The 18,045-nt window shown below is 44.3% G+C and overlaps 1 protein-coding gene across 2 annotated transcripts in view; it reads right to left on the bottom strand.

The window, feature by feature from the left end:
• USP6NL (USP6 N-terminal like) overlaps window positions 1-9,959 on the bottom strand; it is a 163,806-nt gene extending 153,847 nt beyond the window's left edge. The window contains exon 1 of one of the 2 annotated variants that reach the window (XM_033957921.1): window positions 9,896-9,959. In XM_033957921.1, the coding sequence (XP_033813812.1) occupies window positions 9,896-9,944 (49 nt within the window). In that variant the 5' untranslated portion in view covers window positions 9,945-9,959. Of the gene's footprint in view, window positions 1-3,711; window positions 3,940-9,895 lie in introns of those variants that run through there. The other variant, XM_033957922.1, reaches the window with a different exon arrangement.
• Window positions 9,960-18,045: the final 8,086 nt, after the last annotated feature.

The raw sequence follows: 18,045 nt of genomic DNA, 5'->3' as shown, positions 1-18,045 counted from the left end.
TCCTATTTGGATTAAGAGCTGTTTGAAAGACAGAAAACAGAGAGTAGGTTTAAATGCTCAATATTCTCAATGGAGAAGGGAAATAGTGGAGTTCAAAACCCCAAAAATTTTGCCTTAATCATCTACTACCATATACAATGTGACTTATACTATTTTTTTCAGATTATGCCACGTAGAAAAAGGATACCGCGCTAAAAGGACCTTTGGTCTGACTCAGTATGGCAATTCCAGATGCTGTCGATCTACGATTGTTTTTCATATAAGGGCATAAGATCAGAGATACCACAGAAAAAAGCAAAAACTGAGATTCTAACATAGAAGAGAAATTCATTCTTGTCACAGTATGTGCAACAGTAACCCATTTGGAGACCTTATCCCTCAGTTCAAACTGGTGCTCTGTCAAGAAGAGAACATTTACTTAAGTTTATCTACCCTCACACTAGAAATTCTGCTTGAGAAACCAAAACAGAGTGGAGGAGTAGCCTAGTGATTAGAACAAGGGGCTGAACCAGGGAAGCCAGGATCTAATCTCAACAACACTCTTTCTGATCTTAGGTTTAGCTTTATTCAATTTGATTAACTGCCTCCAGTCAGACTTTCAAGACGGAGGACAAACAATAAAATTTAGTAAAAGAACTCCAATACACATACAAGGTTCTTCTAAAAGTTTCCACACTTTCAGATTTTTGCATGAAATGGTTGGGGCAGGAGAGGGCGTGTTGTAGAATGTCATGTGACCAGTCTGTCAGCCGAGCAGGGTGATTATGTGGAAAAGTATTTTTAAAAATAAAGTGCAGAAGCTTTTTGTTGATCCCTCGTAGATTAAGGAAAGAGGAAAGAGAAAAAAGAAACTGACTGCTCAGCACAGCTCCAAGTCACTTAACCCTCCACTGCTTCAGACAGTGAAAATACACTTCCCCCTCCATATTTGCAGGTTCGGTACTCATGACTTCAATTATTCAGTTTCTCTCTCTCTCCCGGACCTCACCACAACTTACTTTTTAAAGAGTCCACAACTTACTTAGGACGGCCTCTAACCACCCTCACACTCAATGCAAGTTACTCTACAACTTACTTTTTAAAGCCTGGTGGTCTAACGATGAAGCAGGGCAGAAGTGATCTTCCTATGCTCCTGCCCTATGCAGCGCCATGAACATAAATGGCTGCTGTGAGTTCCTGAGGTTTTGTGAGACTACAGCAGGAACTCATGGCTGCCATTTATGTCTGCAGCCCTGCATAAGGCAGGAGTGTAGGAAGATCGCTCCTAACCCTGCTTCACTGCTAGACCACCAGGCTTTATAACGTTTGTTTCTGGAGGCAGGAAGGGTGGCCAGGGTGGGTCAGAGAGTTGGCCCTAAAGTTATTCGTGAATTTGTCTTATTTACGGGCCAGCTTTGTCCCTAGCCCCCATGAATATGGAGGGGAAAGCACCTCCTGTACCTGAATGTAGCTCATCTGTAGCCAGTACAGAAAAGGCATGAGCTAAATCCAGATCAGCCAAACAGCTCCTTTACATTATCCTCAACAGCTTTACCCTCCCTCTCAACACACACAAATGAATATATGCCAATATTTCAGAATAAAAATAACCACTAAGGAGCCTTTTTACCAAAGTATGCTAAGCAATTAGCATATGCATTAGCATACAATAACTATCTACCCACAGTTACAATAAGTTACCATGCTAACATGACAAAACATCTTAATTCATACACTAACTGCATATCCTGTTATGGGGCAGTGAATGGGTGTGGTCTGTGTACTGCACTTAGAAACACAGAAATGGCAAATAAAGGCCAAATGGCCCATCCACTCTGCCCATCCACAGTAACCATTATCTCCTCCTCTCTCTAAGACAGGGGTGTCAAACTCAATCACATTAAGGGGCCGAAATTCAAAACACAGGCTAAATCGTGGGCTAGACCCCACCCCATTACAGTACTAATTGTAACACCATTTTTTCCATTCGTTTGTCATATATACAAACACAATACAGTAAAACCTTGGTTTGCTAACATATTTCATTCCAGAAGCATGCTTGTAATTCAAAGCACTCGTATATCAAAGCGAATTTCCCCATCGGAAATAATGGAAACTCAGACGATTCGTTCCACAACCCAAAAACTTTAATACAAAATATTATACGTACTCATATTGCAAGACCTCGCTCGTTTAGAACAGTCACTACACTCTCGCAGTGTCAGAGAGAGAAGAACCATCGGCTCAGTTGTGATGTATGTATACTGTAAGTACTTGTACTGCAAGACTTTGCTTGTATATCAAGTTAAAATTTAATCAAATTATAACCCCTATGCAAACATGGGACCAAAAACTAATACTGTATATACAAACGAAAGCCTAAGATGCAATCCTGAGAAAAAGAAACAAATGCCTTTCTTCCTGAACAAATGCAGATATAAATTCTCAAAATTGACACAATTAAATCACTAAATTGAAATGAAAATCATTCCCCCTACCTTTGTTGTCTCCCTCCCTCCATGCTGTGCCTCACCATCTGGCCTGCTCCTGCCTGGCCATTTTATGCGGCCATGGTGCAATGCGCGTTTTCATTGTCACCCCAGGTGTTATCTTCTGGTCAGTTCCCTCCTCCTCACTGCCGCAGTGCGCACAAAGTCGCAGGCAGCGGCTCATCCGGAAGCATTCCTTCTGACGTTGCGACATCAGAGAGAAGGCTTCCTGTTCAGGCACAGGATGCATGGCTTTGTATACACTAAATACAAATAAACAAACATAATGGATATGGGAGGGAGTTTTGAGGAGTTTCTTCGTGAAGGCTGGTTTACTCTTAAATATTAAAGTTGGTGGGGGAGGGGGGTTATACATACAAAATCTTGGGAAAATGTGGAACAGAAGAGATGTATCTATTCTTCCCCCTCCTGCTGGCAGCAGAAATTAGGAAGCAATACTTCTCACCTGATGCTGCTTCCCTTGCAGTCAGAAGCAGGCAGGGTCCCATTTGTGATTGTTTTAAGAAGCAATTATGACAGTGCAGTGGAGAAGAAAACACCTTTGTTTACTCATGGTTGCCAAAGAGTTACTCCTACCCTGCTGATCTCTCTTACTATGGCTCAGGGAGATGAGGTGTATGTTTTAGATGAACTCGATTCAAGGTTATTTACCCTAAGCTGTGTAACTGCACAGAAACCGATTTGTATGTTGGTCTCGTTATAAGGAAGTTCGTACTCTTATGCATCAAATCTATTACTGTGGTAATCGTCAAATCTGCTGGAAGATGCAAGCTATTCTTGAATTCAAGAACTGATTCCTGGGCACATAATCTATAAGTCATTGGCACTTTCAACACATCTTTCTGAAGAAGATAAAGCTCTTTGATCTAAAATTAATGATTAAGAACTGACTTGGGTTCTATTATCTCATCTAGTATTTGTGAGTGGCTTTTAAGGCGACTTGGAATGGGCAAGAGGAAACCTAATTGTACTAAGCCAAAGAAGAGTTTTCTCTCTAAACATTAGAAAACGGAGGTCCTTAGCCAGTTGCACATCCCCCAACCCTATATGCCCCGAGTTAGACTGTAAGCTCTTGGGAGCAGGGACCTGCCGGACAACGCCGCGTACGCCTTTCAAGCGTCGTTGAAGTTGGCTACAACCTTTTCGGGGGGGGGGGGGGAGAAGTCGCGCGCTTTCGAGGTCATTAACTCGCGCCTTTCCGTAGCCGGCGGCTTTTACTCACTCATGGCGGGTCCGGAAGGCGCCCCGAGACGGCCGGGGGGGAGGAGGAGGAGGCGGCGAGCGCCTCAGGGGGGCCCCCGGGACCTCCGCCCGCTCCCTGCGCACCGCCCCGAGCCGGACATGGCTGCGCTCGCGCCCTCTTCCGCATCCGGTGGGCCACTTCCGCGTGGCCGGGACGTCCCGCCGCGCCCGCGCTCGCCCGCCATTGGTGCGCCCCGGGGTCAGGTGGGCGGGGCGCGGGTGACGTCACCGCGCCGACGCCGGGAGGCCCGAGCCAGGTAGGGAGCCGACGCCGAGCTCTCCGCGACTGTTGCCGGGGGAAACGAGCGCGTGAGGTGGGCGGGGCGGCGCCACTGGCCAATAGCCGGAGGCGTGGAAAAGGAGAGGGCGCGGGTAGAATTTAAGCGCCTAAATTGGTGCTGCCCTTCAACGCCCCGGCCACTCAGTGCTTGGAGGCATTTCCCATACACCAGAGGTGTCAAAGTCCCTCCTCCAGGGCCGCAATCCAGTCGGGTTTTCAGGATTTCCTCAATGAATATGCATGACATCTATTTGCATACAATAAAAGCAATGCATGCAAATAGATCTCATGCATATTCATTGAGGAAATCCTGAAAACCCAACTGGATTGCGGCCCTCGAGGAGAGACTTTGACACCCCTGCTATACACCCTTGACTCCCTCTTCATCATAATGGTTTCATTGTCCCCACTTACCAAAATCTGGACCTGTGGCCACACCCCCCAGGACTGCCCAGTTCTGCCTCACAGCCCCGCCCCCCAGACGGCGTCGATTTTGTCGAGAAGCTTTAAATCAGGGGTGGGCAACTCCGATCCTCGAGGGCCAGAATCCAGTCGGGTTTTCAGGATTTTCCCAATGAATATGCATTGAAAGTAGTGCATTCAAATAGATCTCATGCATATTCATTGGGGAAATCCTGAAAACATGAGTGGATTCCGGCCCTCGAGGACCAGAGTTGCCCACCCCTGGCCTACATTCACTAAACTCACCGATCTGGATCGTTATTGGGCGATTCTTGGCCGAGTTTTGCCGAGCGACCGATTCACAACAGATTCTGCATGCAAATGATCTGATCGGACGCAGGCCCACAGATCGCTGTAGAGCAGGGGTGTCAAAGTCCCTTCTCGAGGGCCGCCATCCAGTCGTGTTTTCAGGATTTCCCCAATGAATATGCATGAGATTTATTAGCATACAATGAAAGCAATGCATGCAAATAGATTTCATGCATATTCATTGTGGAAATCCTGAAAACCCGACTGGATGGCAGCTCTCGAGGAGGGACTTTGACACCCCTGTTCTAGTGCAATCAAGAGGCATGCGCAGATTATCTTTGTTGGTTGTAGATGCCATTTGCGCATGCGCTTGCTCTTCGCACAAGCGAGCTTAAAATAAAGATCCAAAAATTAAGAACAACACTACCCGCCAGTCCCAACCCCCTCGAGCTCTTCCCCATCCTCACAGACATGAATCTATCAAACCCAGATCCTGGAGCCAGAGTCGACCTTAGCTGGAAACAATTCGCATTAACCGATTGGCAAACCTTCAATACTTACTACAACAAGTATACACACTCCTACTGCCATCTGGACACATGCCCACCAAATATCATGAAAACTGCCCCCCCTCCCCCCACTTTAAAGCAAAAATGATGACATGGGTTAATCACCTACTATCCACAGGAAACTTCCCGTCGGAGCAAGATCATATAATGATTACCCCAATTTTAAAAAGCGCGACTGAATCACCTAACTCCCCATATAACTATAGGCCGATCACCAGCATCCCCCTATTTACCAAAATAGCGGAAGGGATGGTAAAGGCGGAACTTTCCGCATACCTTGAAAAATTCAACATTCTATGTGACAACCAATCAGGATTTCGCGTGGACCACAGCACTGAAACCATCATAGCCTCCCTTCTCGACCACCTCCACACGCTCTTCAGTCAGGGCTCAAGTGCCCTGATCATACAACTCGACCTGAGCAGTGCTTTTGACCTGGTCGACCACACCATTCTCCTTGAATGCCTAGCTCACATTGGCATCTCAGACCAGGTCCTCAACTGGTTTCAGGGGTTCCTACAAAACAGATCATACAAGGTATTCAAGAATAACTCTTTCTCTTACTGCTGGGACAACACCTGTGGGGTCCCGCAGGGCTCCCCCCTATCCCCCATCCTATTCAACATATACCTAGCCTCCCTAGGTAAACTCTTACACAACCTAAAGCTCAAATTCTTCATTTATGCAGACGATATCACAATAGCCATCCCACTAACCAACTTTACACAATAATTACTCGACCACATCACAAACATTCTCAATCAGATAGAACTCTGGATGCTTTCATTCAGACTGAAATTAAACCCCGACAAATCAAAATTTTTCTTAGCCTCCCCCAAAGATAAAATCAAGGAAACCACAATTCAACTAAAAGGAATGACCTTCCCCCTCGATCCGACCATAAAAATTCTGGGAGTCACGCTGGACAAAAATCTATCCCTAGAAAACCATACAGACCTCATCGTTAAGAAAAGCTTCTCGGTACTTTGGAAACTTCGTACCATAAAAAAATACTTCAATGACACTGCATTCCGCCTACTTGTACAATCCTCCATCCTCAGCATTCTCGACTACTGCAATATCATCTTCCTTAACGCCACAAAGAAAACTACCAGGAGACTAAAAAATAATCCAAAATACCGCAGTGCGCCTCATCTTTGGCCTAAAGAAATGGGAACATGTCACCCCTTTCTACCACCAACTACACTGGCTACCATTCGAATCTAGAGTTCTTTTTAAATTCGCATGCTTCTGCTACAAATCGGTTAACGGTTCTACTCCAAGTTACATAAATACCCACTTTAACCTTTATTGCAACAACAGGACATCACGCAGAATTCAACTGTTCGCCTTCCCTTCGCCAAAACACTGTCCTCTCAAAAGATTCCTCGATAGAACTTTCGCCTCGATAGAACCCATGGCTAGCCCAGATGATACTCGAGGCCCCCACTTACCTTGCCTTCAGAAAACTACTAAAAACTTACCTATTCAGCAAACACGAACCTCAATATTCCCTTCACCCCACATAACACTTGCCCCACCCCTGCCCCCTTCCTCCTTCACCCGACCCTCCCTTTTTTCCCACTCTACTTCCCTTGTCTAGTTCGATCAAAGCTGCGATTTCTGTTCAATTGTTGTAAATCTTCCCCTCATTGCAGACTGTTGTAAATCGCTGTAATTTGCTGTAAATCTGCTTGTAATTTTGTTGTAAATCTGCTTGTCAATGCAGGTCATTTGCTAATTGATGTAAACCGCCTAGATCTCGCTGGGTATGGCGGTATATAAGAATAAAGAATAATAATCATAATAAAGGGGGAGGGGGGCTGCACTTTACTTGCTGGCCCTGCAAGTGGATATTTAAAAGGAATGATTTCAATTTTTATGCAGCCATTTTATGGAACAGAACACGCTTTAAACCCGCCGGTTAAAACCATGAACTCGCACTGCACTTTTTGCAGAATATATAAAAAGGGAATTCGTATGCATATGTATAGATTTTACAGTTTTATTTTTTATTTTGATGGTTGTTTTATATGGAGTTCTAACCTCGATACTGAGATTTCAGGGCGGAAGAGAGCATAAGAACATAAGAATAGCCTTACTAGGTCAGTCCAATAGTCCATGAAGCCCACTAGCCCATTCTCATGGTGGCCAATCCAGGTCACTAGCGCAGGAGAGTCAGCAAGGACAGTAAGCAACAGGTCCTCAGCAGTCGCTTCATTTCAGATCGGCAAAACCAATCAGTGTTTCTTCTTCTGCTTAGTGAATCGATGGCTTCCTACTTATGCATGCCATTTTCCCTCATTTGCATGGGTGGATCGGATCGATAGGGCAACAGTTTAGTGAATTGGGTCGGGAAACAATCGCATCGTCAGGACAGGATCTGAAGCTTTAATGAATCTAGCCCAAAGTGCCGGGTTTTGAAAGGCGGTCTGGACCTCTGGACATGTCCTCAAAAGGAAGATATGTCCAGAGAAATCCAGACGTCTTGTAACCGTACTCTAGATCAGTGTGTGCTGGAGGGCACCCGCCAATGCATGGATGTCGACATGATGGCATCATGTGCATGCATGACATCATCACATCAATGTCTGCACATGTGAAGATGTCCTCCAGCCGCGGCCCCGAGCTTACTATTACTGCTGGGGGTGCTGCAGAAGGAGAGGCGAGGAGAAGGAGGAGAGGTGGCTGACTATAGGACGGCACGTCGCAAGAGGCACGTCCTGTAAGCAAGCACCTCTCCTCGCTGGCATCTCACGGCACACCTGGAATCTACTCCCCCACAAACTCAGATCTCTTAATTATAATCATTTGATTGTCCCCACTTTTAGAGAGATTTTTCTAGAACATTGTGTGGCAAACCTTTTAAGCTGCGGCACACTAATCTCGGGGCTGCAGCTGGAGGGCACCTGGAAATATGCGGATGTCGACATGATGATATTATGTGCATGCATGAGGTCATCACATTCATGTTTGCACATACGCAGATGTCCTCCTGCAGCAGCCCACAGCCTACCATTACTGCTGGGGGTGCTGCAGAAGGAGGGGTGGCGCGGGCTGGCTGACTACAGGACGTGCCTTTCGCCACAAGAGGCACGTCCTGTAATAGAAAATTAGAACATGAATGATGAATGATGAATAGAAAATTAGAAAATGAATGATGTAAATTAAAGAACTAAGGCCGTTATTGGACAGACCTGCACGGTCTGTGTTCCATATATGATAATTCGGTGTAGGATGGGCTGGGTTGGCACTAATATGGAACTGGAGTATGTTACTGGCCAGTCTTTACAGTAGATGTCCTTGAAACAACAGGATGGTTGGATAGGATGGAGTGAACATGGACGGCAACTTCAGCATTTGGAACCTAGGACAATACCAGACTTTACAGTCTACGGCCCAGAAATATCAAAGAAGAGACAAATTAATCTAATCATGTATTTTTGAATGAATATAACTTATGGATGGACTGTTCAGGTCTTTATCTGATGTATTTTACTATGTTACCTGGCAGAAACTCAAAGAGTAGCAACATTCCAGAGCTGAGATTGTGATGTCATAATGCCTCATTCCACCAATGCCTAAGAGCCAACCTCAGCAGTGATGTCACAATGGCTTGATTAGATGGCAACTTCAGCAGTTCGAACCTAGGACAACGCCAGACTTTACAGTCTATGGCCCAGAAATATCAAAGAAGAGACAAATTAATCTAATCATGTATTTTGTTAAATGAGTATCACTTATGGGCAGACTGTATGGATCGTACAGGTCTTTTTCTGCCATCATTTACTATGTTTTCTTGTCTCTGTGACATTCCCGCATGCTCCGTCCTTATCTGCACAAGTCTCAAACACGTTAAAATCAGCGTTCAAGGCTCGTGCGGTTAAGGCAGAGTTTACAGGAAGGGGAGAGCGACAAAACTCGCAGGGATGTGGCAAGGAAATTGACCTCCTGCGGTGATGGGGACAAATTTGTCCCCATGTTATTCTCTAATACACACCTGTTCTTACAGTGTTCCCCCACGAATTCGCAAATCGCAGACTAACTTGCGGTATTCTCCGACCGCCTCTTCCTGTACTAAATTCAGGCTACACCAATCAGAAGCTGCATGTCAAAGCAGCTCCTGATTGGTGTAGCCTGACTTTAGCAACAGGAAGAGGCGGTCGGAGCAGACCACGAGTGATTTTGCACCCGCCGGCGCCCCAGCTGCCCCCTCCTGCCTATAAAAACCGTATTCGCGGTTGGGGGGAGTCCTGTACACATGTGCTTTGTATCCCTGAGATCATTTTTTTTTAAAGCTCCGTGAGAGCATGAAGAAGTCTACCCTAACATATTTGAGAACAGAGCAGGGATTAGCAAAATTAGGAGGCTAGCTGGCATATAATCCATACACGCTACACTTCTTATAGTCTGATAGTGTGCCAAGTGGACACCGTGGGAGCCCACACAGGCAGAATGTAGTTCAAACTCAAAAGGAAAGCGTGATTGGTAAACAAGTGGTCAAAGCAATACAGTCTGTTCCTGTTACTGACGTTTAGTTTCAATCTGAGCAGTGACTACATCAACTTTTACTTCCTTGTCTCTTAACAGTTCCAGTTACTCACACATAAATCCAGGCCTAGTTCCACCTAAGACGCTCAATCCCTGGGTCATCACTAAACAAATAAAGGCACTCTGACCTTTACAGTCTTCTGTTTCTCCCCATGCAGTCCTTGTGAATCTACTTCTTAACACAAGTGCTGAAAACCTCTGCGCTAGGGCCACTCCTCACTTCCCTGAGACTCCCTCAAAAGTACTCAGCCCAGCTGACACTTTGGGAGGGCTCCTTTGCTTGGAGGCTCCCTCTAAGTCGGAAATCTTTTTGCTCCAGGGCATTTTCACAATGGCCCAGCCTGAGTCCCACCCTTCTCACTCAGCCTCTGATATGACAGACTAGTGCCACCTGCTGTAAGCTGGCTAAACAGCAGCCTTAGAGAGGGAGTGTTCGTAGGAGTACCTGGTGCTATACACACAGTTTAAAATGCCCCAGACTGTGAAAAGTTTACTATAGGTTGGATAGGGATAAGGTTCCAACAATTAATTACACTATTTGACATGCCACGCCTGGCTTGATAGATTGAAGGTGCTGCAGCTTCATGATTCAGATGCTCAAATATTTGAAAGGTATTAACGTAGAACAAAATCTATTCCAGAGAAAGGAAAATGGTAAAACCAGAGGAGGTGTCTTTTTAATCTGCTCTGCTTTGAGGAACCAGTTTCTCAAACTGCCGCTTCATCCATCTCTGCTTTCACAGGGTTCAATTGACCTGGAAGCTCTGGATCACTTTGGGCTTAATGGCATGCCTCATAAGCACATGGCCTTAGCACAAAAGGGCTACTTGGAGGTGGTCATAGCTACCCTCCTAAGATCTAAAAAAAATAAAATAAAAAAATCCAGCCGCGTTCACAGCCTTGGAAAATGTTTCAGGCTTGAAAAATGTTTCAGCGCTGGTGTGCTAAGCAGAATGCGGAGCCTTTTAAGACTCCGTTTTCCGCAGTTCTAGTGTTTTTTCCAGGAAGAGCTCGAAAAGGGTCTGGTAGTTGGTTCCCTCAAAGCAGAGGGCCTCTCGTGCTTTAGGGCTCAAGTGGAGAAAGTGTCTTTGGCTTCCCATCCTGATGTAACCAGATTTTTTAAGAGAGCGTTGCGGCTACATCCTCTTGTGCGACAGCCGTTCCCAACTTGGAATCTTAATATTGTCTTGCAGGCCCTCAGTAAGGCTCTGCACAAGAAGCATTGCTGTTGGATCTTACCGTTAAGATGGCTTTTCTGGTAGCTGTCGCCTCAGCGAGAAGGGTCTCAGAGAGCCTGTCCTCAGATTTATGGAGGCTGGCATTTCATTGCGCACGGTACCTTCTTTTCTGCTAAAGGTGGTCTCAACCTTCCATGTAAATCAGGAAGTCCGATTGCCCGTGATCCTTAACACAGGTTTGAAGAAAAAGGACAAAATGTTGGCGTAGGAGAGCTCTCCACTAACTTGAGGTAACGAATAATTTTTGTCTCTTAGATCAGTGGTTCCCAACCCTGTCCTGGAGGACCACCAGGCCAGTCAGGTTTTCAGGATAGCCCTAATGAATATGCATGGAGCAGATTTGCATGCCTGGCACTTCCACCATATGCAGATCTCTCTCATGCATATTCATTAGGGCTATCCTGAAAACCCAACTGGCCTTGTGGTCCTCCAGGACAGGGTTGGGAACACTGTCTTAGATCATCTTTTTGTACTACTGAGTCCTAGCCGCCTGGGGAAGCCGGCTTCTAGGGCTTCGCTTGGCTATTTCTTCAGTATACATTGGATGTGTTAAGCAACCACCGATTTCTTTGAAGGAGTGTGGCTTCTTCATGGGCAGTTCTACCCAAGGAGATTTGTAGGGCAGCTATGTGGTCCCACCCTCCATACTTTTACAAAATTTTACAGGGTGGATGTGGCAGCACAGTTGGATGCCACGTTTTGGTCCTCAGTGCTAACAGCAGGCTCATCTATCCCGCCCTAGACTGCTTGCTACTTCCCACTAGTTCAAGGCTCATATGCCTTTTGCACTAGAAGGGAAGATTAGGTTCTTACCTCGATAATCTTCTTTCTAGTAGAAAGGAATATGAGTCTTGAATGTCCGGGCCTGCATGCTGTCTCGGACATAGAAATGTAGAAATAATTACAACATCAAAGACAGAAAATTCAAAATTGTTTCTATTTTGTTTGATGATAGCAGCCCACTGAGGCTTCAGCTTTTGGACTTCTTTATATTTTGCTAGTTTAAACAGTATATTGCGATTTTGTCCATTTTGTAATTATGTATGTTACTTTGTTATCTGCCTTGGAAAAAGGCAGAATATAAATTAATAAACATAAACATGTATGTATTATCAGCTGTTTGGTTTTCTCCTGTCACCCAGGTCCGAATGACTTAACTCTCTCTTGCAAAGGAGCAAGGAAGAGACTGTGAAAACTACATAAGTGCTAGTGCTGGCTGCACTCAGGTGGGTGGCTTATTCGTTCCATCTTGATTTAAGTTATGTTTCTATTAACATTGATTTGTTTACTTGTAATCATCCCAGAGCAAAGCAGAATTGGCTTTCTCAGGCAAGTCCCGTACCCCTCATGGTTATTCCTCCTTTTATAGTGGTTGTCAACTGCTTTGGTACAAACTGAGGAGCTACAGCACAGCCCAATGATGCAAGAGGCGGAACTGAAAAATGTAGTGATGCCTTCTACACAACTCTTGATTAGAGGTGAATAACCCACTGGTTCAAGACTCATATGCCTTTCTACTAGAAAGATTATTAAGGTAAGAACCTAATCGTCCCCTGTAAGATCTTGCTTAGAGTAACTCCATCTTTGGTTGCCCACAATAACAGCTGTAGGAATTCTTTTAGAACTTTTACTTCGCTGAAATATATTTTGCGTTGTTGCCAAGGTCCGTGCAAGGCCTGTCTTATGAAGCAAAGCAGGTAGCAGCATTTCTGTCTCTATACTGCTTCCCTGCCCCCTCCCAATTGGTCTTCTCCCCCCCCCCAATCTCTCTCTTTCTATCTTCCCTTCCCTCGGTTCTAGCATCTCTTCCCCCCTCCTCTGGTCATAAGAACATAAAAATTACTATACTGGGACAGACCAAAGGTCCATTGAGCCCAGTATCTTGTTTCCAACAGTAGCCAACCCAGGTCCCAAGTACCTAGCAAGATCCCAAGTAGTAAAACAGATTTTATGCTTCTTATCCTTGGTCCAGTCTCTTTCTCCCCCTCCTTCCCCCCCAACCACCACTGCAGGGTCTGGCATCTCCCCCTTTACCAGAAATTTGGAATCTTTCCCTCCCCCACGGGTCTTCCATTTCCCCCTCCCCCCATCACCATGAGTCTAGCATCTCTTTTAAGGAGTCCAGCATCTCTCAACCCCACCCCTTATGTTGCTGTAAGCTCACGTGGGTCGCTGGCAGCAGCAGACATAAAAGTAGGCCGCCTCTGGCCACTGAGTGGCCTTCTCTCTGTCACATCTCACCCACATCTCATCCCCAGTAGGCAGGATGCAACAGACAGAAGGCTCTGCTAGCCAGAAGCAGTCTGTTTTCATGGCTTCCATTGCCAGTGACCCGGATGAGTTTGAAGGAATGTGAGAAGCAGAGGGTGGGAGAGAGACCGGATTCATGAAGGGAAGGAATAGGTATGAGATCCACAGTGAGAAGGAAGAAGAGAGAGATGCCAGAGCAGTAGAGGGAAAGAAAGGAATGAAAGGGGTGGAGGGTAGGAGGGAAGAAAGGAAGGAAAGGAGAGAGCTGCTAGACCATGGAGTAGAGAGCCAAATTGAAGACACTGGTCTAACAGCAGGTGTTGTATACCACTGGGCAGCTCTGGGTTTTTGCTGGGCTCTCTCAGCGGTAGCTACACCTCACCTCCTACCCTGTTCATCATGAAGATACCGCACGATTCTGAAAATTGTGGGGTAAGACAAAGGTCAGAACTCCTTTGATATTTTCTGTAAACTGCATAGATTTTATTGTAAAATTTTGTGATATATCAATTAAATTATCCGGTGAAGTGCCGCTGAATATTAGCAGCTAGCCCCAACCAAGCAATTTAACCAGTCAGCGGCTAGCTAAATTGTTTTGAATATCGGGCAGTCCAAGCCTGTGTAACAGCGCATAGGTTCCATGTTGCCCTTAATGAATATCTGCTCTGTTGAAAATCTTGGAGACACCCTATTATGAAATTACCCTCATTTTAAAGGTCAAATCTTTCTTTTTATTAATCAATTATAAAAGAAAAGTGTACACACCAAAGAAGCAAAAGAAAACTTCATGTACACAAATTCCTATTAATATACTCTTATCATGTGAAATTAGCCCTTTTATGTTGTATTCAGATATGTACAATCATCATGCTAGTGCAATTTTCCATCTGAAAAGAGTTAGAAGAGGTCCAGTATCTAAAAGTCAGGATTTGCTTTCCTTAAAGTTGAAAGTGAAGTTGTTTTTCATGTGTTAGAGAATAGGTTTTCTGCTCTTTGAAGGTCTTTGAAGTGTAAGGCAGAGCAGAAAATCATTAACACAAAACTGCATACTCAGGACAATTTCAGCTGAGCCACTTGGCTTGGTTACTGGCATCCATCAATTGGACATCAGTCTAATGAACAAAAAGCTGGGATTGCTTACAGATGCACCAAGCTGTGCCTTAGAAAGCCTGCTCTTGCTGTTCTATGCTTGCCCAATAATCCTAATCATGTGTAGACAGACCATATGCTTGCTTCTACTCATAGGCAATAACTAAGGCAGTGGTCTCCAAAACACGATCCCTGGACCCCAGAGGCAGTTTCCAAAGTCCTCTGTTGTGACCCTTAAACAGTTGGCTGAAATGTTCCTCAAGTCCTGCAAATGTTCCTCAAGTTCTGCCCGAGAAGATTTGTAAGGCAGCTATGTGGTCCCACCCTCCATACTTTTACAAAATTTTACAGGGTGGATGTGGCAGCACCGTTGAATGCCACGTTTTGTTCCTCAGTGCTAACAGCAGGCTTATCTATCCCGCCTTAGACTGCTTACTACCTCCCACTAGTTCAAGACATATGCCTTTTGCACTAGAAGGAAAGATTAGGTTCTTACCTCGATAATCCTCTTTCTAGTAGAAAGGCATATGAGTCTTGAAGGTCCACCCTGTCAGATTTCATTTAGCCTGCTTGCTGTCTCGGACATAGAAAGACAAAAAATTCAAAATGATATCTATTTTGTTTGATGATAGCAGCCGCTGAGGCTTCAGCTTATGGACTTCTTTATATTTTGCTAGTTTATACAGTATCTTCTGATTTTGTCCATTTTGTAATTATGTATGTTATTTTGTTATCCGCCTTGGAAAAAGGCAGAATAGGAATTAATAAACATAAACATGTATGTTTTTACCAGATGTTTGGTTTTCTTCTGTCACACAGGTCCGAAAAGTAATGACTTAAGTTTAACCTAGTGCATTAAGGCCATGATTCTGTTTGGATGTTACCTGTTATCATTTCCGACACCTAAAGGCCTGTCTGCCTTTGTTGCTAGAACTGTTTTATTTGGGAAAAAAAGGCTATTTTGAATGTCTGGTTGTCTTCTGACCCACCTACTTATGCTCATTGGAAATCCCTTATGATTGTTTAAGCATCACTAAAGCGATGCAGCTTTACGGACATTGATTCTCTGTGAGGACAACATTTTACTCGAATTTGGGAACCCTTTCAGTCAAAGCTCACGCCCTCTGCTCGTAGTAGAATTCTGAATACTTGACTTTGACCTTATAACTTGATCGAACGATATATTAGCACTCATGTTTTAGGAGTTGGGGATGGATGGGGGGTTAGGAAATGTTGTACTTTGTTGTGATATTGTAGTTTTCTCTACGTGTTCTGAAAATCAATAAAGAAATTTAAACATAAAAGACGTCTACAATTATTTATTTATTTATTTTATTTAAAAATTATTTATAACCCGCCTATCCACAAATCTAAGCGGGGAACAAAAATCACATACAAAGTAAATAATGCATACAATCACAATACAACAAAACCAAACCAGCATAAAAACAAAAGAAACCCCCCCACCATCACTCAACCTGTCACAGAACTCACACCAAAAAAGCGCTCAGTTTACACCCCTTTCCTAAATTGCCAAAATGTGGAATACTGATAATTGAAAGCGCCCTTAAAAAAACTATTTTTTTTTGTAAATTCTTTATTCATTTTTAAATCAAATATATAGTGCAACAGATGAACAATCAATAATATAACAAACTGTACTCTATTCCCACAAATAATATACAGCTATTAATCCCTCCCCCCTCCCCTCCTGAATGTGTATAACAATCTTTCATGAATCAAAAAATTAATTTGCCAGTAGGCACCTACCACTGTGATGTAGGCATCTACTGGGAAATAACCATAATTAGGAATGGATTTGAAGCGGAGTTTGGGTGTGGATTGACTTACATGCATTCAGTTAGTTCAAGGAAACTCTGGACAAAATGGCAGTGCGCCTAAGGACTTGGAAGACCGGTACCTAAGAATGCACCTAGCAGTTGATTGATAACCGCACCAAATGGCGTCTAGGAGATAGACACCATTTATAGAATGTCTGAAGAAAGGATTGCCATAGGCCGGCTCGTGGCAGTGTAGTACCTAGTACCTGTGTCAAGTTCTCTTGCATATGTTTCAAGCTGGTTTGGGGACTAGCTCCTACATACCTCCTTCCTCACTTCACTCTATACAGTCCTACGAGACAAACCAGAAACAGCAACCTATTTGCAAACCCAAGCATTACCGGCTGCAAATACAAAACCTTCCTGGATAGAACTTTTAAGTACCAAGCAAACAAACAACAACACTGGTTAGACAGCTACATAAATGGAGCAAGACTGACATATAATGCCTTTAGAAAAGCCATAAAAACTGCCTTATTCAACAGAATTGTCACCTAAAAAAGTATCTACACCTAACGCTACATATGTCCACTCCTGCTTTAAGTCTGAAATGTCTAACATTATATTTTGCTGCCTTTTTAAGATTCTATATACTGTATCCTGGACTTCAACATATTGTAACTCGCTGACTGTCCAGCTCTCTTCAGTGTGAACCGCCTAGAAGTCTCACGACTATGGCGGTATAAAGAATAAAGTTATTATTATTATAATATGTACATAATCCTCATTGCTGTAGGACAGGTCAAAGGTCAGGATTTATATTTAGATACACCTATACTGTAGTGGTATGACAAAGTTAGAGAAATCATGAAACGCTTGAGCACCAAAATATAGTTAACGATGTATTGAACTAGTATACAGTAGACTTAAATGTATAAGCTTGAAATCGTTTGCTGGTTGTCAGAGCTTGGTTGGAGAGCCGCTACACTCTCCTCAAGTCACTTCATTGGCTCCCCATCTATTTCCGAATACAGTTCAAACTCCTCTTACTGACCTACAAGTGCATGCTCTCTGTAGCCCCTCAATATCTCTCCTCCCTTATCTCCCTCTATGCTCCCTCACCCCCACCCCCATGAACTCCATTTGTCGGGTAAATTCCTCTTATCTGTACCCTTCTCCTCCACCGCCACCTCCAAACTCTGTCCCTTCTTTCTTGCTGCATTGTTTGCCTGGAACAGGCTGCCAGAGTCAATACGTCATGCTCCGTCTCTAGCAGTCTTCAAATCCAAGCTAAAAGCCCACTTTTTTTAAACTGCTCTCAACTCTTAACTCCCACTCACCCTCAATTACCTATGTCCATTGTATGATTCCTTCTACCAGAAATTCACCAACCCTGAGATGTCCTATCTGTCCAAATTAAATTGTAAGCTCTTCTGAGCAGGGACCATCTATTGAATGTTAAATGTATAGCGCTGCATATGCCTTTCAGCGCTATAGAAATGATAAATAGGAGCAGGAGGAGACCACTGAACTAAGGCGACAAGCATAGATTTCCAGTGGCGTGGATGCACATCTATATTTCTCCTTTCCTAATTTATGTCACACAGTCATTAGGTAACCCTACGTTATGAGATCACTCGTTATCACAAAGCCATTAGTCACATGATTATTGCTCTGGCTTTACGGGGGAAAAGCTACAGGGGAGTGGGGATATTCTGCCCCTGTCCTTCCCTTCCTGGCAGAAGAGGAGGAGGTTGAGACCTGCGTTCCCTCTAAGCCAGGGGTGTCAAAGGCCCTCCTCGAGGGCCGCAATCCAGTCGTGTTTTCAGGATTTCCCCAATGAAT

This window comes from Geotrypetes seraphini, chromosome 9 (assembly GCF_902459505.1).
Source record: "Geotrypetes seraphini chromosome 9, aGeoSer1.1, whole genome shotgun sequence".
NCBI classification, from domain to species: Eukaryota; Metazoa; Chordata; class Amphibia; order Gymnophiona; family Dermophiidae; genus Geotrypetes; species Geotrypetes seraphini.
This window is presented reverse-complemented; position numbering and strand designations above follow the sequence as displayed.